The sequence below is a fragment of the Brassica napus genome, chromosome A9, assembly GCF_020379485.1.
Source record: "Brassica napus cultivar Da-Ae chromosome A9, Da-Ae, whole genome shotgun sequence".
NCBI classification, from domain to species: domain Eukaryota; kingdom Viridiplantae; phylum Streptophyta; class Magnoliopsida; order Brassicales; family Brassicaceae; genus Brassica; species Brassica napus.
This window is the reverse complement of record NC_063442.1, coordinates 37,990,682-38,012,689: the sequence shown is the minus strand read 5'-3', so window position 1 is coordinate 38,012,689 and position 22,008 is coordinate 37,990,682. Positions and strand designations below refer to the sequence as shown.

Below are 22,008 nucleotides of genomic sequence, written 5' to 3'. Positions count from 1 at the left end.
GCCCGTATACGGCCCAATACTGTGGTTAGTATAACGAAAGATATTATTATCCTCATCATCATCTGAACGAGCTCTAAAGGATTCTTTCCTTTATCCGAGCAAATTCACGCGCCACTCTTCTAACACTATCCTCGATGTATAGCTCGATGACAAGTCCAGTGGCTGGAGCCTTCGTGCAACTTCACAATTATTTACCGTTAAGTTTACGTTCGAGGCAGCCACCGGGAGGAGTATGTTTAGTCTTGTGGCCGCCTTCGCCGTCTCGCAGGACTCCACGTCTCGTCTGTATGGCTGTAAGTGATCGTAACCCCCCTCCAATGTTCCATTACTTTGAAGAATTCAGGAAAATTTTAATATATATATGTGGGAAATGACAGGAACCATACATGATTACGAAAATGGAGTCTGTTGAGAAGACATGGAAAGAGTTATCTGTAATGTCCTTTACAGTTCTTCTCATTGATTTGCTTTTTGTTTTCTCAGTGGAAACATGTTACAGAGTTTTGAATTTATTTTGGTAGGTGAAACTAGCTGACCCAGATGTTGTTTCTAATCCTTCTGAATACCAGAAACTAGCACAGTCCATGTCCGAGCTTGACGAGGTATTCCCATTACTTATTTGCTTCAAAGTTTTGAATCTTTTTCTTAATATTTGACTTCAGCTCTTTGGATTGTCTTTAGGTTGTGTCCGTTTTCAGGAGATTCAAGGACTGTGCGAAGCAGTTACAAGAATCCAAAGGTTCCTTCTTTTTTTCTTTACTTTTCCTTCATTTTTTGTTCCTTTTGGAGTTGGTTTTGATTGGTTTTGTTGCTTCAGTTTTGGCCAAAGAGGCTGGAGACGATGAAGATATGGCTGAAATGATAGGATCTGAAATTAACTCCCTCTCTAAAGAAATCGAGGAGCTTGAAAAACAACTTAAGGTTTTTGCATACGACCCTTTTATTCCTCATCATGTAATTAGGCAATGCTCTTGGACTTGGTTTCATAGTTTAGTAGTTTCGAAATATGAAGACGCCCCATGTCTCTCTTGACTCGGATCCTCAAGTTGTAACGTTGTGTTTGCTTGTGTCAGATGTTACTTCTTCCCACCAATCCTCTTGATGCCAGAAACATATTGCTCGAAGGTAAACTGACTAACTATAATGTTGATAAGTAGTAGCATTTGTCAAATCTACCCACCCACCTGTGTACGAGTATAAAGAGTTTCTTCTTCTTCTTACAGTCAGAGCAGGAACTGGTGGAGATGAAGCTGCTATTTGGACTGGTGACCTTGTAGGTACATGCTTCCCTTTATTTCTTCTGCTCATCTATCTGATGATTCCACTGCTTAGAGTTTCATAACAACAATCTGATGGTTATTTAATGGCCAATCACATGCAGTAACTGTAAGCTTCATATCTAACGGCGAATCGATCTGCTATGCATTAATTCTTTTACTTGCAGGTTCGAATGTATCAGAGGTACAGCGAACGCAGCTCTTGGAAGTTTTCTCTTGTTTCATGCTCTGAGGTAAGACGCTCTATTTTTCTGGAATTTTAAGGATTGCGTAAAGAACATTGCAGTAAAGCATAGCAACTTAGAGACATGTGTTAATAGCTTCTAATGTCTTCCTAACTTTTATAAGGCTGAACATGGAGGTTACAAGACGTGTGTGATGGAGATTAAAGGAAACCGTGTCTATAGCAAGCTCAAGTACGAATCTGGTGTTCATCGAGTCCAGCGTGTCCCTCAAACAGAGACGCAGGGCCGTGTACACACTTCTACAGCAACTGTTGCCATCATGCCAGAGGTAAGCTACATTTCACACATTGCCTATGTTTTTGTTTTTTTTTTTCAATGTTATGAAAACTTAGTGACTGGTTGTAACTGTAATCTTTGCTTTCTTCTCTCTGTTGTTATTATAGGCTGATGAAGTAGAAGTTGTGATTGACCCCAAGGACATTGAACTTACAACTGCAAGATCTGGTGGCGCTGGAGGTCAGGCTAAAATCTTAAAAAAAATTCAGTCAATGTTTCTCTCGCAGTTTCACTTGTTGATATACTGAAGAGTGGTGTTGGTGTGCAGGGCAAAATGTGAACAAGGTGGAGACAGCTATAGATCTAGTCCATAAACCATCAGGTATACGCATTTTCTGTACAGAAGAAAGGACTCAGCTACGGAACAAGGCTCGTGCTTTCCAGCTTCTTCGAGCAAAACTGTAAGCATGGAACAAAATTCTCAGCCTCCTCTTTCTTCATCTTCAGTCTTACTTGTTGATACGCTGAGATATTTTCATATGTAGGTATGAAATCAAATTAAGGGAACAACAAGAGAAGATAAGAGATCAAAGAAAATCTCAGGTTGGGACTGGAGCTCGTTCAGAAAAGATAAGAACATATAATTATAAGGTAATACACGGATTTGATTATTCAAAGCTTAAATTTGGAAAAGAGGATGGTTTGTGTAATGCTTATGATGTCTGAAAATTACAGGATAGTAGAGTGACAGATCATAGGCTAAAGATGAACTTTCCGCTTACATCATTTCTTGAAGGTGGCCTGGAGGATGCAGTGCAGGTGAAACCCCTCACCTTGAATCTATTTTGTGTGCGTTGTTATTAGTTAGTTAATTATGTGAGTCTTGAAGAATGTTGTTCCGTTGTTATTTTGCAGGCTTGTGCTGCTTTGGAACAAAAGGAACTCATGGAAGAACTGTCCGAGTCTGTAGCTGCTTCTTGAATAAAGCCTCAGAACTATAATAATCAAATGAAAATCTTTGGACAGACATCATAACAACACTATAGAAAAACGCATAAACTTGAACCTCGTTATCTATCTTTATATATAAAGTAGGGTTTCTCTCCCTCTTAAGCATGCCACGTCAGATTCCACGTCACAAATTCCGGTGATATGGTGACGACACGTGGCATACTCATTTACAAATCGAAAGCTTTTGTGTTTTGTTTCTGGGCTTTCCCGAATATTAGATTATAGACAATGAGTTAATTGTATTTGGCCCAAAATCCAGATAAGATAGACCCATACACTTTAATCTTCTTCCGACACAATTTTAGGGTTCGCAGACTAAGACTCGGATTCTGTCTGCCAACAATGGCGGTTTTGAGATTGCACAAGATTCGATGATTCGTTGTTAATCCTCATGTGGATTCCGGTGGCGGCGGTAGAGGAAATCAAGGTATGGGATTTGGATTGTTCTAGATCTGAAAGGATACGTCTTTATGATTCTTTAGATCTCTAGCTTGGTTTCTTCTGTTGAATCATTACTTTCTTTAAATCTGCTAATGATTTGATTCCATACAGGCGGTGGTGGTTATCAAGGAGGTGATCGCGGTGTAAGAGTAAGTGGCGGCGGTGGCTGGAGAGGTGGTGGTGGCAGAGATGGTGGCGGGAGAGATGGTGATTAGCGTTGCCCTAACCCAAGGTAATTACTTCTTTAGTCTTTTAATCCATTCTTTCTGTCTGTGTAATGATTGAAATTGGATTCTCTATGGAATAGTATGTTTTGGAGTTATTTAACCTTAAACTGTTTTGTATATATAGTTGTGGGAACATGAACTTTGCAAGGAGAGTTGAATGTAACAAGTGTGGGGGCACCTACTCCTTCTGGCACTGGTGGCCGAGGTGCCAGCGATCGTGGTGGTGGTCGTGATAGTAGTCGTGATAGTGGTAGGAGCAGCTATGAGAGTAGTAGATATGATGGTGGCAGTAGGAGCGGTGGTGGTGGTGGTGGCTCTTATGGTAGTGATAGTAGGGGTAATGGTTCTTATGGTCAGGGTTCTCCACCTCCTTTGGCGGCTATTCCATCCTATGATGGTTCTGGCAGTTACCCTCCACCCATGGGGTATGGAATGGAAGCAGTTCCCCTGCCTTCAAGCTATGCTGGTGGTCCCCCTTCTTATGGTGGTCCCACAGGGGGTTATGGCGGTGATGCACCGAGCACTGGTGGTCGGGGTGGTAGCTACGATGGTGATAGTGCTCCTCGACGCCAGGAACCTAGCTATGGAGATGCACCTGCTGAAAAAGTCAAGCAGTGCGACGAGAATTGTGATAATGCCAGAATATATATCAATAATTTACCTCCAGATGTGACAACCGATGAACTCAAGGATCTCTTTGGACGCGTTGGTCAACTAATTTCACTGGTCTTTTTTTACTTCTTTTGTGTCTTTACATCTGGGAATAAGTTTTACCTTGGAGTAGATTCATGTTTCTGTATTTGTTTATTGGTTTGCTGATGGGGAGTGCATTTTTTGTTGAATCTATAACAGGTTGGAAGAATCAAGCAGAAGCGGGGTTACAGAGATCAGCGGCCCTATAAGATTAAGATTTACACTGTTGAGAAGGGAAAGAACAAAGGTGACGCCTGCCTAGCTTATGAACAAAGCACACTCGGCAGGCGGCTTTTTCAACAGTATGACATTCACATAAATGCTTTCATCAGTAAGAGACTCTTCTTCCTTAACCAATTTAAAATTATGATATTACCGTGATAAGAGTTAGTTGTTAGCTACTCTTTTCTGATGCGAGGATTGGAGGGAACCCTTGCTTTAAGCCGATAATATGATTGCAACAATGTGTATGTAGTATGTAGTATGTACACTGTGTAGTTAGTAATCTGTATGTATATAATATGTGTATGTAGTATGTAAGATGATTAGAAGAAAGTAGAGCATATCCAATTAGTCACTGACTATCTCAATAGTGTTAAAGCATGATAATACAACTATTTTGGAGCTCCTTATGATAAGAATCAGACTAAGCTTGAAGTAAATATTGGAGGAGTTTTGTTTCTTTTTCGATGACTTCTTAACTTTTTTTTTTTCAGAAAATAAAAATAAGTTCGACAAGAATGCCAAGTATGTGAGCAAGTTTACACAGTCAACAAAGCACACAACTTTTGTGAGAAGGATAAGATGAAGCTGCACAACTTTTATGCAGAGGATCAGAATAAACAACTTTCGTGTAGTTTATCCTAAAAAAACATGAAAAGGCACTCAAGCATGCCGTGGACTTTATAATTCACATGTGTATTTACATTTTATCTCTTTTCATTCTCCCTAAAAGATCAAGAGCAAACCAAAAGATAGCCTTTCCTCTAATTTGGCTACGTAAAAACTTAATGTTAACAACAGTCATATTTACTCTTTTTGTCGATTTCAAATTTTTTTTTGTTTTTTCTCTATTCTCCAAAAATGTTGAGAGCACTGTAAATCTAACACTTAGCAGTTGTAAAGGAGAGTATTTGATCAATAAAAAAAGCAGTTGTAAAGGAGAGTCCTACTATTTATGTTTGATATCGTGACAACACTTATATGTAACGACGTAGTATTAAACCGACAGCTATACATACTAAGATACAGAACGTACCTGGCATATATATGGCCAAATACTTCTTTAATGTTATAAACATCCAACTTGAATAGAAAACACTTAGCTCAAAATTTGTATCTTATAAATTTGTAAACCATTTTTAATTTGAACCAGCTTTTGCTAACAAATTCATGCGAAATCACAAGATGCATCATGTGTGGTTATTCGATTATTTCTTACAAACTTCAAGATCTAAGATTAATATATATTGTACATATTAAATATGATAATACTCCCTCTGTTTTTTTATCGTAAGAAGTTTAAGTAAAATTTGTTTATTTTAAAATATAAATAATTTTCATAATTTTAAGTAACTTTTATCTTTATTGGGTATAGTGTGACCAATCAAATAATATATATACTTATTTATAATTGGTTTAACTACACCTAATTTAAATATCAAATACTACTTTTGGAAAAATTAATAACTTTTTTTTTTAGTATTTGTGCATTTATCTAAAACTACCTACATGAAAAAACAGAAGGAGTAATAATCACTGTTTTGTTAAAATATGTGAAAATATATAAATGTAGGATTATATTGACACTATGTTAAATGTGTCTTTATAATTTCTAAAATGAATAGTACTCCCTCCGTTCCTTAAAGATGCATGTTTTGGAAAAAAAAATTGTTTTAAAAAGATGTATGTTCTCAGTTTTCTATGCATATTTGGTCTGAGTTTGTCTGTTTTGTCTTCACTTATTATTATTTTTGTTTACGATAAAATAAACACAACTACTAAAATTGTACACGGAAAAGAATCTTATTCAACACTATAATGCCTCGTTTAAAGTGAAGTCAAATAGACTATTGATTATTATATCTATGTAAAAGTTCTAATCGTATTCTATAAAATTATTCCTTTCTACTTATCTCATAAAAAACTCTTTTTCTTTATAAAGTTCATGAGTTTTTTTGGAAAAGATGGTGAAAGAAAAAATGAATATGAAAGAAGGTGATCAAATTTTTTTCTTAAAGAAGTTCGCATTATGTACGTGAATTAGTAAGTAAAAAAATGTAAAGTTTCATCATTGGAATGTTGACTACAATAAATATGGAATATAGGGATCTTAAATATAGGGAACGGAACATAATGAAGCAAAATAATGATACAGTTAATCGATCACTTTTTGTTTAAACATAGATTTCTTTGTTACGATATTTTTTTAATAGTAATGATAAAAGGTTAAAATAGACATTTCAACAACTTTCTTAAAAACTGTGAAAATCCTAAAATATACAATATTAAGAAACAGAGGGAGTAAAATACATAAATAAAACTGTTGTACAAAATTATAAATCTATTTTTAGTTAAAATAAATGAAAATTTTAAAATAAATTTGTACTAATAATGTATTTACACGCCCACCCGTAGGGCGGGTTTACCCTAGTAAGTCATATAAAACACAATCCTAAAACATAATCTATGAAGCTCAAGCAAATTGCGCAGAAACAGTAACAGATCCCTAAAGTCTAAATCTTTCATCTTTAGACACAAACGCAATAATGTGATTGACATAGTAAATTAAACGCAATATACTATGAAACTCCTCAGCAAACAAACGATAAGGAAGAGTCTACAAGAACGAAAGCATAAGATAAGTAGCAGAATGAAGCAAAGGAAATCAATCATCAGCTCCATCAGTCTTCCCAGCACCAAAAGGATCATGATTCGGACCCAACTCTTCTCCCATATGGCGCTGCACAAGCCTGGACAGATCAGACATGACCTTAGCCTCGCGCTTAGCCTTCTCCTCATAGTTAAACATGGCCAACGCCCGTTTATCTTCAGCACTGTAAACCTGGTTCTCCTTCCAGATACGGATAGCATTCATCCTTTGATGCCTACTCCCACTCATGACATACCCAAGATCCTCAAACCTCTGAATCTCGTCAGCGTTAAGACCCACTTCTCCTCTACGCGGGATACGTTTCCCTTGCTGAACGTACTGTGCTATAGCGTCTCCTTCACCAGGTCGTAAAGCACCACCGTAACTGATGTGTCCTTCAGCTTTAGGTAACGGCATTGGTCCCACCTCAGCTTCTTCTTCTTCATCTTCGGGAGCTGAAGCTTTCTTCTTCGATTCAATAATCATCTTCATCTCCTCTTCGTCAAGCTCAGGCTCCTTCACCGCTTCTTCCAACTTCCCCTTCGAATCAGTGTTCTTGCTACGTTCTTCCTCAGATTCATCATCACTGTATCTCCTCTTCCTCCTATGTCCTCTCCTTTTCTTCTTCTTCTTCCTCATCCGAATCATCACTCTCACTCTCTTCAGAGTCGCTATCGCTATATCGCCTACGCTTACTCCTAGACCTCTTACTCTTTCTCTTCTTCCTAGATCTATCGGATTCAGATTCCGACTTACCAGACTCAGACTCGCCTTTCAGTTTCTGATCATCAACATCCTTCTCCGGAACCTCGTCGTCGGCGGCGTTCTCATCGGAGTCCACCTCGTAGGGATCTCTAGGCGGACTCGGAGTGTTCTCGCAAATGCAGAACTTACCAGATTTCCTCATCTTGAGGCGTTTAAGCCTCCTATACTCCTCGTGGCTTAGCCCCTTCAACTCTTCCTCGGATTCTGAACCGGATCTCCTCCCTCGATCTAGGTATCCTTGATCTCTCCCGAACCTCCTGGGAAGCGAGTTCATCGTCATTCTCGACCCCTAAAATGATAATGCATATACGTTATGAAGAACTTGAAAAAATCTTATAAGATCTCCAATTTGGATAAAAAAATATAAGTATATACGTACTCAGGAATTTGATCCAGTAGCGCCTAAAGCCCATCAAAGGCCCACTAATCCAGTAATTCGTCATCTAATTCCAGTAGCACGTGTGTATCTTAAAGTCAAGTTGGTGAACAATAAAAAGATGTGTACGTACGTGTTCCAGAGCGTGAGAGCACGCATTCAACGTGTCTGATCCTTAAGGTGGAGATAAGCCTCATAGAATCCGCAATGCAAATAAGAGTCCTTAGAAAAAGTTTATTTTGATTTTTTAAATATTTTTTTTTCAGATAAAAAAATATATATCAACTAATCGCAGATCGTTACATGTCGTGGAAATCCGCAAATAGTACAAAGAATTATTAAAAAAGATTTTTTATTTAAAAATTTTAAGAATTGAATCTTTAGTTTTTGGTAAAATTTACCGATTATTTAATTTTTTTTTCTAAGAACTCCCCCTTAAGGACTCCTATTACAGATACTCTAAGACTTATTATCTGAGATCCGGATTCGATCCGAGATTCGCTCTGGATCCGCTCCGAAAATAAGATATCTGGGATGTCTGGATCCGAAACCGGATAGTAAAATTTTGGATCCGTCCAAACCGAATCCAGATCCAAATATCTTAATTTTTAGGTTCGGTATCCGGATCGGATCCATATTTTTAAAACATATTAAATTTTTAATTTTCATTAATATTTATATTTGATATATTAATATTTATACATGAATTAGTTTTATAGTATTATATTTTAGTTTTTAAAATATTATATATATATATATATATTTAATTTATGTATTATATTAAAAAATAGTATTTAAATAAAAAAATTTTTATTACTATCTTTAATTGACTTGGATAGATATGTACTGTAGTGAGACTCTTTTCGCTGTAAGGACGAAACTACACATTTACCCAGCAGTACTGAATTTACCGATGGAAGTACTTCGATCTGCTCTACCATTTTAGTACATTATCCACACGAGTAGCGGGGGTCCTTTCGTCAGCTAATATGTTCTCATGCCTCGAGTCATCCACTTGTTCACCGAACGTGTACTCTCTTTTTTTTCTGTATCACTGACGAGGGAAAGATGAAATTGCTTGTAATGACGTGAAGTAAATAGGAATATCAAATTATTGTTTCTAAGCCAAGATTGCTATACGCAGCTTTTATGTTTTAAAATCTACGAATAATCACAATATTTTACTTGATATGTCTAAATATGCATTGTGATGAATTTTATTCAGCGGGAATAATATGTCATTTTCTTAGCACGTGACGGTACCAGATCAACAACCCAGGCTCTACCGCAGAGCCTTGCCATCGTTTAAAACGCGTCAAAAATGATATCAGATACATGTTTTTGTATATAGAAGAAATTTGTCTTATTTTTACCTTTTTGTTTGTTGGCTTGGCCACCGTCTCTTTACGTTTATTTCTTTCATATAACTTTTTGAGAAAAAGACTAAGATAGCATCAAACCAAGTTTTTGTTCCCAAAGTAGCACTCAAGGCTCAAAGTCACAAAAATAGATTTCATTAAAGAGGTAAACATACACTTATACCCCTTGGGTTAATTAATCCAAATCTTAGGGTTTATAGTTAAGGGGGTGGAGTTTTGGAATTATGGTTTAAAATTTTATAAAAAATAAATACTAAAATAAAAATAAAAATTTTAAAAACAGTTTCAAAAAGTATTTTTAAATTATAAAAAGAAAACTAAAAAAAATAAAAAAAAAATTCGAAAAAAAAATTCAAAAAAAAATTATAAAAATTTCGAATCTGAAAAATATAATCTGAAACTATAAAAAAAATTTCTTTTTTTTATTTTATTTATTTTTATTTTATTTATTTATATTTATTTTGTTTGTTTATTTAATTTTAAACCAAGGGTATTAGGGATATTTTACCCTTTAATGAATGTCATTTTTGTGACTTTCTCCTTCTAGTGCTATTTTTGTGACATAAACTTCAAATGGTGCTATTATTGACAATTGCCCTAACTTTTTCCTTTCTCTTAGTTAATTACTATATTGTAAAAAAATGTAGCTATAAGTTATTACGTGTTGGAATTTGGATGCCAATTTTATAAATTAGGTCAACATTCGCATACAATAATAAGTGTAGCTGTATGGAGATATATAAAGTAGTTATAATGTTACATGCATAGTAGTTATATCTCGCGATGCTTATATTTGTGTTTCATAATAGCACCAGACTTCTCATAATTTCCATCAAGAAGCTAATAAATTAGTAATTAAACATCTAAATATATGAAAACATGCTCAAATCACAAAACGTATAAATATGGTGAATGAAAAAATATAAGTGCATGACCCCCATGAGTTAAAGTTACCAATATCATTAACGTTATCTCTTAATGACAATTAATTAATAGTAAGAAAACGCGAGTTTAAAACACACGCCGGAACTTTCGCACGCGCGCTCATGCACATTGAATATTCAGACCACCACAGCACCAGCCAAGTGGGCCGTAAGCTAAGAGATTTATCTTAAGCTCGTAAATAACTAAATAAAATAAAATCAGAGTTTAAATCATATTTTAATCATACGACACGTAGAACAAAAAAAAATGGAAAGATGCAATAAATAAATAAATAAATAAAAAACCGCGGCTGCTCCATATCAAAACCCGGGAGATTCATTCTACGTTGGGTTAGTTTGCTCTTTTGCTGAATTGATTTGTCCAGCGATTAGGAGATATCGAAACTCTTTTGATCCTTCCTTCGAGGGTAAACGTATAATCCCAAAAATATTCTGCTCTGATTCCGTCCCAATTTTTTTTGTTTCTTTTTTAAATTCAATTTGTGGAAATTGAACAAACGAAATTTTTTACGTTCTGGGTTTCGATTTTGTCCCCCGTGTGTGAGGGCAAACTCGTTAGGTGGATTTGTGTCGGGGGGCTTTACTGTTTCGTGGATTGGTAGCCAAGAAGAGCTTTGTGTTAGTTACTTGCTGATATTTTTAGTAGTAGTCTAATTTGGGGATTGCAATGTTACAAAGGGGCTGCTAGGGTTTTGGTTGGTGTGGAAGAGGGATATGGAGGAGTCTGAGCTTGAAGAAGGAGAGGCTTGCTCTTACAATACTCTTAATGATTTTGGTGGAACCATTGACCCTGACAACGATCTCTCTTACATTGTAACACCCCTCCACCTTCTCACCCATATGACTCATTCTGTTAATGTTGCATTGTTGTCTTACCTTAGTGTCTTTGATTATTAGATTGTCTCACTTTGGTAGGGATATTATTTACTTGGTTGCTATTCTTATATTGTTTTAATTCTTATGGATACTTTTGTTTGGTAATTTCATTACCATTCAACTTCAACGTTTAGATCAATTTCGCAGATTGGTCAATTTTTTTAAACTAATGATGCCTTGGCTTATCTTACCTTCCTTTTGGATGTCTTTGGCATGAGAATTGCCGCTTGTTTAGTATTTGTTCCATGTAATAATTTACAGATTATGCATTGGTTACAGTTTTACAGTATAAAGTTTTATATGAGGTTTTCAAAATGCTATTTTCATCTGTTGAACACTCAAGCTTAGGACCTCGGAGTCTTTTATCTTGGAAAGTAATCAGTGTTTCGGTTTTTGAATTTTACTTTCTATTGTTTATGTTGAAGGATGACAAGCTTCAAAACATACTTGGACATTTCAAGAAAGACTTCAAGGGCGATTTTTCAGCTGAGAATCTTGGTATGTTACATGCGTGGCAGCAACTGTTCTTCTTCTTCGTTTGGGGTCACAAAGTGTGAAACTAGTCCTTTGATATTTTTATTACAGGGGCCAAATTTGGTGGCTATGGCTCTTTCTTGCCAACTTACCAACGTTCCCCTCTTTGGTCTCATCCAAAGACACCGGCAAAGCCTCAGAGCTCTGCAGGGACTAGATCTCCCAACATCTTACTAGGCGAGGTATATGTTTCTTTTTTCTCTCTGTTTTGTTTTGTAAATGCTGTAATAATACTTACTCTTTTTATTTTCTCTCAGTCCCAGAGTGGTAATGCAGCTTCTTCTACTGTTCCTAAAAAGGCAAAACCTGGGCTTGCGTCCTCTAGAATCCCCAAAAAATCAATGAAGTCCAAGAAACCCAACTCTAGTTCCAGACAGGAATCTGAAACCAAGAAACCTGGTGTCTTCAGTAAACAAAACTCTCTGAAGCTCCGGATAAAGATGGGATCAGATAATATATCTACAGATAATAATGCTGCCGCGATAAAAAGTGGCCTCGGACTTGATCTGTCGCCTTCTTTGTCATCAGATAATAATAATAGTCTTTCAGGTAGTGAGGGAATGAATGGGGATCCTCAAGGTTGTTCTCCGTTGGAGTCTCCAACTTGCATTCTTAATGTGAGCTTTTCCTTTCTTTTTTTTTTTGGAAGTACTCAAGCGGTCTCCTTTGTTGTAAGATACTCATCGTTTTGGTACATTCTTATATGCAGGCAATGACTTCCTTTCCCGTGGATCATTATCAGTTGCTATCTCCTCTCTCTGATGATCTGCTTCGATTCATCGAAAGGGAAACCCCCCAAAACGGATATAAGTATATGGCGAAAGGTGTGGAAACTCAAAAAGCTGGGGAGAAACAATCAGTAGAGAAGAAAAGAAGGATGGTGGAGACAAATGTTCGCAGTAAGAAGAGTGTGTTAGATGGAATTGATGTCACCGTGAAGGAGCCGACGGAAACAAACACATCATATCCGGAGAACAACGAAAGGGCCAGTAGTAAATTATCTGATGCGTCCAAGGAAAACTGCAATGGCAGTGTCAAGGGGGAAACGGTGGGTGACGTCGACAGAAGAACGTGGGATCTAACTCGTCATAAAGATCCAAAGACTGGTTCAGCTGGAAGTGTTCGGGAAAATAAAAAGACTAATGATGATGCTTCAGGACACTCGAGGAAAGTTGGCATACACAAAGGGAGTAAAGCCCCTGATTTAGTCAAAAAAGAAACGAGTGCGGCAAAGGTGAAAAGTGGTCATAAGAAGAGGTCTGATCATATAGAACAGGAGCTGCGGTCGTCATCGAAGTTTAAGGAACATAGAAGTTCTAAGATGAATGGTCAAGCTGAGAAGAAGGAAGTGTTAGCCATGAAACCGAAAAATGATGGCAAAAAAACTGAGGACACTTACAAAGACTTTTTTGGAGATATGGAGGACTCTGCTGAAGAAGAAGAGGAACAGAATTGTTCGATGTCGGAGAAGGGACTTCCTGCCTTGGAAGACATGCCTGAAAAGTCGAGCTTCACACGTGCAGAATCTCAAAACGTTGGTCCTGGACGGGTAGCGAGCAAACTTGGTTCGGATCCTTCCCTTCCGAAAGCGAATCCCGTGGTCATACAAGACAATTGGGTTGCTTGCGACCAGTGTGGAAAGTGGCGGCTTCTTCCTTACGGTGTCTTACCAAAAGACCTTTCTAAGAAATGGATGTGCACAATGCTTAACTGGCTGTGAGTTATCTTACTTACTTCTCCGTTATTGTGTCTTACCATTGGCTGGAATGTGTGTTTGATTCTCTTTTTGATAATGTGTGTGTTTAGACCTGATGCGAACTATTGCCATGTACCTGAAGATGAAACGACGAAAGCTCTGTATGCGTTGTATCAGATTCCTGCACCTGACAGCCAAGCTTCAATGCAGAGTGGTCTTAAACCTCAGGGTGATGACAACACAAAAAAGAAGAAAAAGGGTTTAAGAAAGATAGACAATGGAACGGATAGAGAAGTTTCTCGAAATGCGGAAACTAGCAAGAAGACAGTCCTTACATCAGCAAGAAACGGAAACGTGCACAATTCGCATGGAGGTAGTGACCTGGTCGACGAAGAGAGGCGTAAACATAAACAGAAAGTGAAAGGAAACCTTTCTGATGAGTCAAGGAGCTTGAAGGTGAATAACAAAAGGAAGGCAGATCAAGAGAGCTCAATGCTGGCCAAGAAAATGAAGATTGAAAGTTTTCTGTTTCCTGATGAATCTGAACACTGCAATGTACGTCCTACCTCGAGTAGTGGTGTCCCTGCCGCGTCAGCAGAGAGAAACTCCCAGCCTCGAGTCACCACCTCTAAAGTGCCAAAAGAGGAAGGAGGAGGAGCATCGGACACGGGAAATAGCAATAGCACAGGGGGCAGTAAAAAGAGGAAACTGAAAGAAAGCCATGGTTCTCGGTTGTATGCTGGGGAGGGAAACCATGAGCGAAAGAAAGCTCGAGTTCTCAAAGAAGACAAGGAGCCAAGTTTTTCTCATGGCAATGTGAAGTCGGAAAAGAAGAACACAAGTCACTCGAGAAGAGAGCACGGACATGTTGCGGCCACGTCTAGTTCTTCTAAGATTTCCGATTCTCATAAACCAAGAAACAGCTCCCACGAAGCTAAATGTTCGCCTGTTGAGTCCGTGACGTCCTCACCTATGAGGATCTCCAACTTGGGGAAAAGTGCATCCGCGAGAAAGAAGAAAGTAGACTCATCTTATGGTGAAGGTGAAGATGATGGTGGGAGTGATAGATCGCAAACGCGGACAAAGGACAAACATGGATCAAATGAATCTTCTGTCCTTGACGTTTGGGATAATAAAGGATCTTTGAAAGCCAAAGAGCGTGCTGAACCTTCTCTGGATGCCAATTTTGAGAATGGTGGCGAAGGAAAGCAGCCTAGCGATCATCAACGTCATAGCAATGATTCTCTGGCGAAGAAGTCAGGAAAAGGTTTATCTTCTCGGTGCAAAGACAAGAGCATTAATATGTCTTCTGAATCACGGGACGGTCCGAGACAAATCGATAAGAAGATACACCATGATAGTCCTGACGGTAGAGTAGATACGGTCGCGAGACCAAACATTCCAAGACCTCATGACGTTGAAAGAATATCAGAAAGGAGTAATAAAGCAGATTTAGCTTCTCCATCACGTCCACCATCATCCAGAGGTGTCCAAGGGGATCCCTCTATAAAGGCAACAACCCAAATAAGAAGGAGAAACGAGCCTTCTCCAAGCCCCTTGAGAAAGGAAGTAACATCTGTGCAAGCCGGCCATAATATTTTAAAAGAAGCTAAAGACTTAAAACACACGGCTGATCGCCTCAAGGTTTTTTTATTCTTCTTCTCATAATTCAGTTGCGGTGTCGTCTTTTATTCTCTTCTCAGGTCTTGCTCTTGTTGTTGTTGGTGCAGGACTCTTTGTCAAACCTTGAGTTCATTGAGCTCTACTTCCAGGCTTGCATCAAGTTTCTTCATGGCGCTTTTGTCTTGGAGATGAGCAGCAACGAGAATGCTAGTAGACAAGGAGAGACAATGGCTCAGTCTGTGCATATCTATATTAGCACAGCGAATCTATGCGGGTAATTTTAGAGTTGTGAGGAAAAGGAGACATCTCTGTTCATTCTTTTTTTTTTCCATTTATAATTTTTTTTTTTTTTTGCATGATAGATTTTGTGCGCAAGAGTATGAGAAGTCTAAAGATATGGGAGCTGCCGCGCTGGCTTACAAATGCATGGAAGCCGCGTATATGAGAGTGGTCAATTCCTCTTACATCAGTGTTAATAGATATCGACATGAATTGCAGACTTCTTTGCAAATGGTTCCTCCAGGTAAGCTAGCTAGTTGGAGATACTCAAATTCCTGGCAATGTTTCACGTTGTAATCTTCTTCTTGTCACTTGACTTTTAGGAGAGTCTCCTTCGTCTTCTGCCTCGGATGTTGACAACGTGAACCATCCAGCAGGAGGAGCAGATAAAGTTGGAAACTCAAGGGGGATCAGCTCTCCTTTAGTTGCTGGGAACCACGCCATTTCTGCGCAAAACCGCTTTAATATTTTACGTCTACTTCAATTTGTAAGTCTTATTAATGCCTCTTGCAACTTAGATATATAGAGTTGGTGAAAATGGAAGATGAAGTGATATGATTCATTACTCTTAAACTGTTTGTAGGCTCAGAACGTGAACCTGGGAATGGATGCCTCGAGGAAATCACGCGTGGCATTGGCAGCTTCTGTTGAAAACCTGGAGGAGGCCCAACAACAAGGAGAGGGGATTCTATCCATTAAAAGCGCCCTAGATTACAACTTCCAAGACTTGGAGGGGTTGCTACGTTTAGTGAAGCTTGCAATGAAGGCCAATAACCGGTGAAAGACAAGCTAAAACCAAGACTTGCGACTCCACTGATGGTGAAAAGAATCATCTGTTTGCCTTGCGACTCCACGTGCGTTTTGAGCATTTGTTTTGGATCCCATAATCATTTGTACAAAAAAAAAATCCAAGAAGAGGCTGATATGAGGAGGTTTCTGGTAAACCAAGGAAGGAACTTGACTCTTGACTCCTTCAGATGCTTCCTTTCCAACTAATTATCCAAGAACCATGTATGGAGTACATATACAGAGCAGCCAATATCTCATTATCAGGTCTGTACAATCCTTTGCCATTTTGATACATCAATTACCATATTATTTTTTTGGTTTTATGATCTCTGGGGCTGAGAGCCTAATTTGAATGTTTTCTGGCAGATTGTTAACTGTTCTTCATTATTACAAAGAAAGGAAAGAATAAGATTACAAGAGTTTGGAATAACAGTAGATTCTCTGTAGTGGTGATAGGCTCTTTAAGTAGGTAAGGATGGTTTATTCATTTACATTTTCTTAGTTATGCTTACTCAAAAACACAAATCTGATGTTCCTTTGTTTGTTCTTGGCAGTGTTGTCTTCTTCTTTTTTTGGTGTAGATAAGAAAGTAAAAGTTACAGACAGAGTTTATCTCTCTTTCTCTGCCGGAGGAGTTTGTGAGGGTTTACCGATCGAACATTCGGATGCAGTTTTCCGGCAAAGTTTTGAAACAGACTTTGGTTCCTGCTTTAACCAATATGTTCGTTTTTTTCTTACTGAAAATCCTCAACTCAATGAGTCTATATGTATGCCTTCTCTGGTTGGTTGGAATGGCCTTAATGTATAAACTGTACATTCCTCATGAAAGATGATAGAAATTATCCTTTTTTTTAGAAAAACACAAGTGATGATTTTACTGTCCACTGATTATCATATTCCAGCCAGTAAATTTTTTTGTGCTGGTGTTTTTTTTTGTAATAATCTAGAGTTATAAAACTATAATTTAGGTTTTGATTGAAAATGAAAAGAATACTCTCTGTTCTGAAATGTAAGATATTTAAAATAATTTTTATGTTTCAATATATAAGTGTTTTCATCTTTTTAGATAATTTATGTTTATCAAAAACTGTGTAACCAATCAAATTTAATAGTTTTATTTTGTAATTAGTTGAGTAGTTTTTAAGTTTATAATTTTAATGATATTTTTTAGATAAAAAATAATTTTCTTAATAAGTGTGTACTAACCATAACATCTTACATTTAATAGGGGGAGTATTAAATTTGTTTAAAACTAAAAAAGAAATGAAAAGAAAAATTCACAAAAAAATTATATGTTTGGTCCAGAAAATTATTTTTGCCCCACCCAAAAATGAAAAAAAAAAAAAAAAAGTACGTGGCCAAAAATGTAATTATCACAGAAGTCGCTCAGTCCTTTATATATATATAAAGAATGTGTTAACACCAAACCCTAAATTGGAGTCTTTCTTTGCCACTCTCCGCCGTCCCCTCTGTAGCAATGGTATGTCGACTTGAGCTTCGTTTTTTTCTCTCTGGATCTCTCTGTTGTTTATCTCTCAAACAACAATATCAGAGGTCCAATCCCGGTTGAGCTATCTCGTATCGGCAACTTAGATACATTGTAAGCATTTTTTGTTTTTAAATTTTGTTTTCTGAAAAGAATACGTCTTTATTTCTCTGTGAGCTCTTTTTATTTTTGAAAGGGATCTTTCGAACAACAAGATTATATGAATGTATGATAAATAATATATTTTCAAATGATTGATTTATAACCACATAAAATGTGATTTTCAGTTTGATATAGTTTCTATAACCATTTCCTGTATATTTTGATACTTGATTGCATTCGAAAGAAATTTTACTCGTCGGGTTTAACCCATGACCAAATGAATCAAAAGAAATTTTATTATTTACCAAGAATGATTTTGTCCTTTCATTTCTTCTCATTTTTTTTATTGTAAAATAAAATAGAACTAATTTGTCCCTCATGAAATTTGATAAGGATAATTCTTTTTTATTGTTTTTACAATTTTATGTCTATTCATTTTTTCATATTTGGTTCTGGTGTTGTGACGGTTACCAATTAGATACTTTGTTTTCATATACTAAGATTATTTTACTCATTGAAATAATGAAATTAAATATTCATCTCTTCTCTTTCTTTATTTACTAGAGAAATTAATAATTTGCGGGTTAGAAAAAACTAGCTGACATCATCACCACATCGATAAACATCATCGGCACTCACTCCAATCGAACCGAAACACTAAACAAACTCCCAGAAGAAACTGTGGGGATGGTGAGGCTTCGCAGCGGGGGCGATTCGAGCCCGGGCCCTGACGAACCAGGTTCAAGTGGAACTCATGGTGGAATCCGGCGATTCCCGCTCGCAGCTCAGCCGGAGATAATGAGAGCGGCAGAGAAAGACGATCAATACGCTTCTTTCATCCACGAAGCCTGCCGCGACGCCTTCCGACACCTTTTCGGTACAAGAATTGCTCTTGCTTACCAAAAAGAGGTACCACCCCTTTCCTTTTTGAGATTTTTGTAATTACAGCTTTATTATTTATGACGTGTTCGGTTTCTTGTGAGGGGGCAGATGAAACTTGTTGGGCAGATGCTTTACTTCGTTCTGACGACTGGTTCAGGGCAACAAACTTTAGGAGAGGAGTATTGTGACATTATACAGGTTCCTTCTTACACAAACTCTCCATTTTTTTTTAGATGATTTCTGATTAAGAAGCCATCTCTTTATTTTAATTTTAGGTTGCAGGACCTTATGGGCTCTCTCCTACACCTGCTAGACGCGCTTTGTTCATACTGTATCAGACTGCAGTTCCCTATATCGCCGAGAGGATTAGGTGATGATATATCTTCTTTTTTTTTTGAAAACTAACAGAATATGGTTGTGTTAATATATGTACTTTTGTTTTTTTTTTTTACAGCTCAAGAGCTGCCACACAAGCGTTTACCTTTGATGAGGATGATCAGTCACCGAGAATGGTTGATCTTCCGTCTTCAGCTTCTTCTGTATTAACTAGGTTCAAAGATAGAGTTCAGAGGTTGTGGCACCGAGCTGTTCGAAGATGGCCTGTGGTAGTTAATGGTTTAGTTCTTATTGTTTGGTTTGTTTTTCTTCTTTGCTGAGTAATGGGGTGTGTGTGTGTTTTTATTCAGGTTCTCCCTGTTGCCCGTGAAGTCTTACAAGTGCTTCTCCGTGCCAATTTGATGCTCTTCTACTTTGAAGGTGACTTTTTTTTTTTTTTTTGAAATTAGATTAAACAGTTTTTTTTTTTTTTTTTGATGTTCTTTCTTTTCTTTTCAGGTCTATATTATCATATATCGAAACGTGCCTCTGGGGTTCGTTATGTATTCATAGGAAAGCAATTGAATCAGAGACCTAGGTGATGATTTTTTTTTTTGCTGTCTGCAACTGTTTGGATTTTGCCAACACTAAGTGACTGAAATCCCTTAAACTCTTGATGAGGCAGATACCAAATTCTCGGGGTTTTCCTTTTAATCCAGTTGTGCATCCTTGCTGCTGAAGGCTTGCGTCGGAGTAATTTGTCATCTATCACAAGCTCAGTTCAGCAGGCATCTCTAGGATCTTATCAAACCTCAGGAGGTCTGTCTCACTTTCATGTCCTTAAATTATTAAATAATGTCGTCAAATTATGATATAAACTGGCACCAAACGATAAAGTTATCAAGAAATGAATGTGAGAGAAGATGGTAACATAGGCTTAAAATATATATAGCTTGTCATGCATCACACTGTTTCAACTTAAAATGGTATGTTTTGTTATTGCAGGGAGAGGGTTGCCTGTTTTAAACGAAGAGGGAAATTTGATTACTCCAGAAGCTGAGAAGGGAAACTGGTCTCCCTCCGATGCAACTTCAACTACCGAGGTACTATATTCATAAACAACTTATAAACCTCTGTTATTCTGAAATCCCCTAATATTATTTTGAATACTGATGAGTTTGGAAGAGAGGCACACAACTCTTAGTATAATATTTGGTTTGGCCTCGTGATATCGAAGATTAGATGACCACTTGACTGGTCCTAAGCTGTTTTATTCTTGTGAGACGAGGCCATTTACTAATCCTGTTTTGGGACTATTCTATTGCATTTCTGATTTTAAAAAAAAAGTCCTTTGTGGTGTATTTTTTAATCTCATCTTTGATCAAGTCAGTTTGTTATGTACTTGTGGTTGCAGGCAGTAGGAAAATGCACTCTCTGCTTAAGCAGCCGTCAGCACCCGACGGCCACTCCTTGTGGTCATGTATTTTGTTGGTAAATAAACCTTCCTCTTCCATTATTTCTAAATCCAAACAATTTCAATCTATACATTTTGCGTAATATAGTGAAAGGGTCATCTTTGATGTGCAGGAGCTGCATTATGGAATGGTGCAATGAGAAGCAAGAATGCCCACTTTGTCGAACGCCCAACACCCACTCAAGTTTAGTTTGTTTGTACAATTCTGATTTTTAAGCTCAAACAAGGACACAAAAAAGGCATGGAAAGCAAAGGAAGGGTGAAAGGCCCAAATAGTCCACACAAGGTTCTTTAGTGACAAACTTGGGACAGTAACATATTCTACAAGAATGGAGTCTGTTTTGTCTTGAGACATTTTGAAGTAAAGATCATCAAGTAATGAGAAGACAGAGAATAAATGTTCTGGATCCATGCCTGCCTTTTTTTTAAATTTGATATCTACTTCAGAAACCACATTCAGATGCTTCCTTTCCAACTAATGGTGCTATGACGAGGTTTCTGGTAAACCAAGGAAGGAACTTGACTCTTGACTCCTTCAGATGCTTCCTTTCCAACTAATTATCCAAGAACCATGTATGGAGTACATATACAGAGCAGCCAATATCTCATTATCAGGTCTGTACAATCCTTTGCCATTTTGATACATCAATTACCATATTATTTTTTTGGTTTTATGATCTCTGGGGCTGAGAGCCTAATTTGAATGTTTTCTGGCAGATTGTTAACTGTTCTTCATTATTACAAAGAAAGGAAAGAATAAGATTACAAGAGTTTGGAATAACAGTAGATTCTCTGTAGTGGTGATAGGCTCTTTAAGTAGGTAAGGATGGTTTATTCATTTACATTTTCTTAGTTATGCTTACTCAAAAACACAAATCTGATGTTCCTTTGTTTGTTCTTGGCAGTGTTGTCTTCTTCTTTTTTTGGTGTAGATAAGAAAGTAAAAGTTACAGACAGAGTTTATCTCTCTTTCTCTGCCGGAGGAGTTTGTGAGGGTTTACCGATCGAACATTCGGATGCAGTTTTCCGGCAAAGTTTTGAAACAGACTTTGGTTCCTGCTTTAACCAATATGTTCGTTTTTTTCTTACTGAAAATCCTCAACTCAATGAGTCTATATGTATGCCTTCTCTGGTTGGTTGGAATGGCCTTAATGTATAAACTGTACATTTCTCATGAAAGATGATAGAAATTATCCTTTTTTTTAGAAAAACACAAGTGATGATTTTACTGTCCACTGATTATCATATTCCAGCCAGTAAATTTTTTTGTGCTGGTGTTTTTTTTGTAATAATCTAGAGTTATAAAACTATAATTTAGGTTTTGATTGAAAATGAAAAGAATACTCTCTGTTCTGAAATGTAAGATATTTAAAATAATTTTTATGTTTCAATATATAAGTGTTTTCATCTTTTTAGATAATTTATGTTTATCAAAAACTGTGTAACCAATCAAATTTAATAGTTTTATTTTGTAATTAGTTGAGTAGTTTTTAAGTTTATAATTTT

At 37.1% G+C, this 22,008-nt stretch overlaps 3 protein-coding genes and 2 pseudogenes across 9 annotated transcripts; 4 read left to right on the top strand and 1 right to left on the bottom strand.

Moving 5' to 3' along the window:
• Positions 1 to 34: 34 nt before the first annotated feature.
• Positions 35 to 4,441, top strand: LOC106420483 (peptide chain release factor APG3, chloroplastic-like). Of its 2 annotated transcripts, none has more exons than XM_048741395.1 (17): positions 35 to 293; positions 378 to 434; positions 522 to 602; positions 682 to 739; positions 818 to 921; positions 1,074 to 1,125; positions 1,224 to 1,273; positions 1,445 to 1,510; positions 1,626 to 1,790; positions 1,906 to 1,978; positions 2,067 to 2,199; positions 2,284 to 2,389; positions 2,474 to 2,557; positions 2,654 to 3,176; positions 3,302 to 3,422; positions 3,542 to 4,122; positions 4,270 to 4,441. In XM_048741395.1, the coding sequence occupies exons 1-14, from the start codon at positions 135 to 137 to the stop codon at positions 2,717 to 2,719; spliced, it is 1,254 nt and encodes a 417-aa protein (XP_048597352.1). In that variant the 5' UTR covers positions 35 to 134; the 3' UTR covers positions 2,720 to 3,176; positions 3,302 to 3,422; positions 3,542 to 4,122; positions 4,270 to 4,441. The 2 variants fall into 2 exon arrangements, with proteins under 2 accessions (XP_048597352.1, XP_048597351.1); XM_048741394.1 differs by having other exon boundaries at positions 3,542 to 4,143.
• Positions 3,125 to 4,441, top strand: LOC106420372 (annotated as a pseudogene).
• A 2,248-nt stretch (positions 4,442 to 6,689) lies between these two features.
• LOC106420264 lies at positions 6,690 to 8,101 on the bottom strand (annotated as a pseudogene).
• Positions 8,102 to 10,693: 2,592 nt separating this feature from the next.
• LOC106420459 (cysteine-tryptophan domain-containing zinc finger protein 3) lies at positions 10,694 to 21,737 on the top strand. Of its 4 annotated transcripts, none has more exons than XM_013861297.3 (13): positions 10,694 to 10,776; positions 11,125 to 11,259; positions 11,748 to 11,820; positions 11,908 to 12,038; positions 12,114 to 12,473; positions 12,566 to 13,572; positions 13,663 to 15,196; positions 15,283 to 15,449; positions 15,538 to 15,698; positions 15,778 to 15,941; positions 16,038 to 16,507; positions 16,610 to 16,712; positions 16,798 to 17,127. In XM_013861297.3, exons 2-11 carry the CDS (start codon positions 11,161 to 11,163, stop codon positions 16,233 to 16,235), a joined length of 3,894 nt encoding a protein of 1,297 aa, XP_013716751.2. In that variant the 5' UTR covers positions 10,694 to 10,776; positions 11,125 to 11,160; the 3' UTR covers positions 16,236 to 16,507; positions 16,610 to 16,712; positions 16,798 to 17,127. The 4 variants fall into 4 exon arrangements, with proteins under 4 accessions (XP_013716751.2, XP_013716750.2, XP_013716749.2 ...); XM_013861296.3 differs by having other exon boundaries at positions 10,696 to 10,853; XM_013861295.3 differs by having other exon boundaries at positions 10,699 to 10,859.
• On the top strand, positions 17,667 to 20,911 carry LOC106420461 (peroxisome biogenesis factor 10). 3 transcript variants are annotated; one of them, XM_048741390.1, is made up of 11 exons: positions 17,667 to 17,723; positions 18,396 to 18,740; positions 18,822 to 18,911; positions 18,989 to 19,083; positions 19,168 to 19,318; positions 19,400 to 19,469; positions 19,548 to 19,626; positions 19,714 to 19,847; positions 20,034 to 20,131; positions 20,443 to 20,519; positions 20,616 to 20,911. In XM_048741390.1, exons 2-11 carry the CDS (start codon positions 18,519 to 18,521, stop codon positions 20,716 to 20,718), a joined length of 1,119 nt encoding a protein of 372 aa, XP_048597347.1. In that variant the 5' UTR covers positions 17,667 to 17,723; positions 18,396 to 18,518; the 3' UTR covers positions 20,719 to 20,911. The 3 variants fall into 3 exon arrangements, with proteins under 3 accessions (XP_048597347.1, XP_048597346.1, XP_048597348.1); XM_048741389.1 differs by having other exon boundaries at positions 17,670 to 17,843; XM_048741391.1 differs by lacking the exon at positions 17,667 to 17,723 and having other exon boundaries at positions 17,911 to 18,740.
• Positions 21,738 to 22,008: the final 271 nt, after the last annotated feature.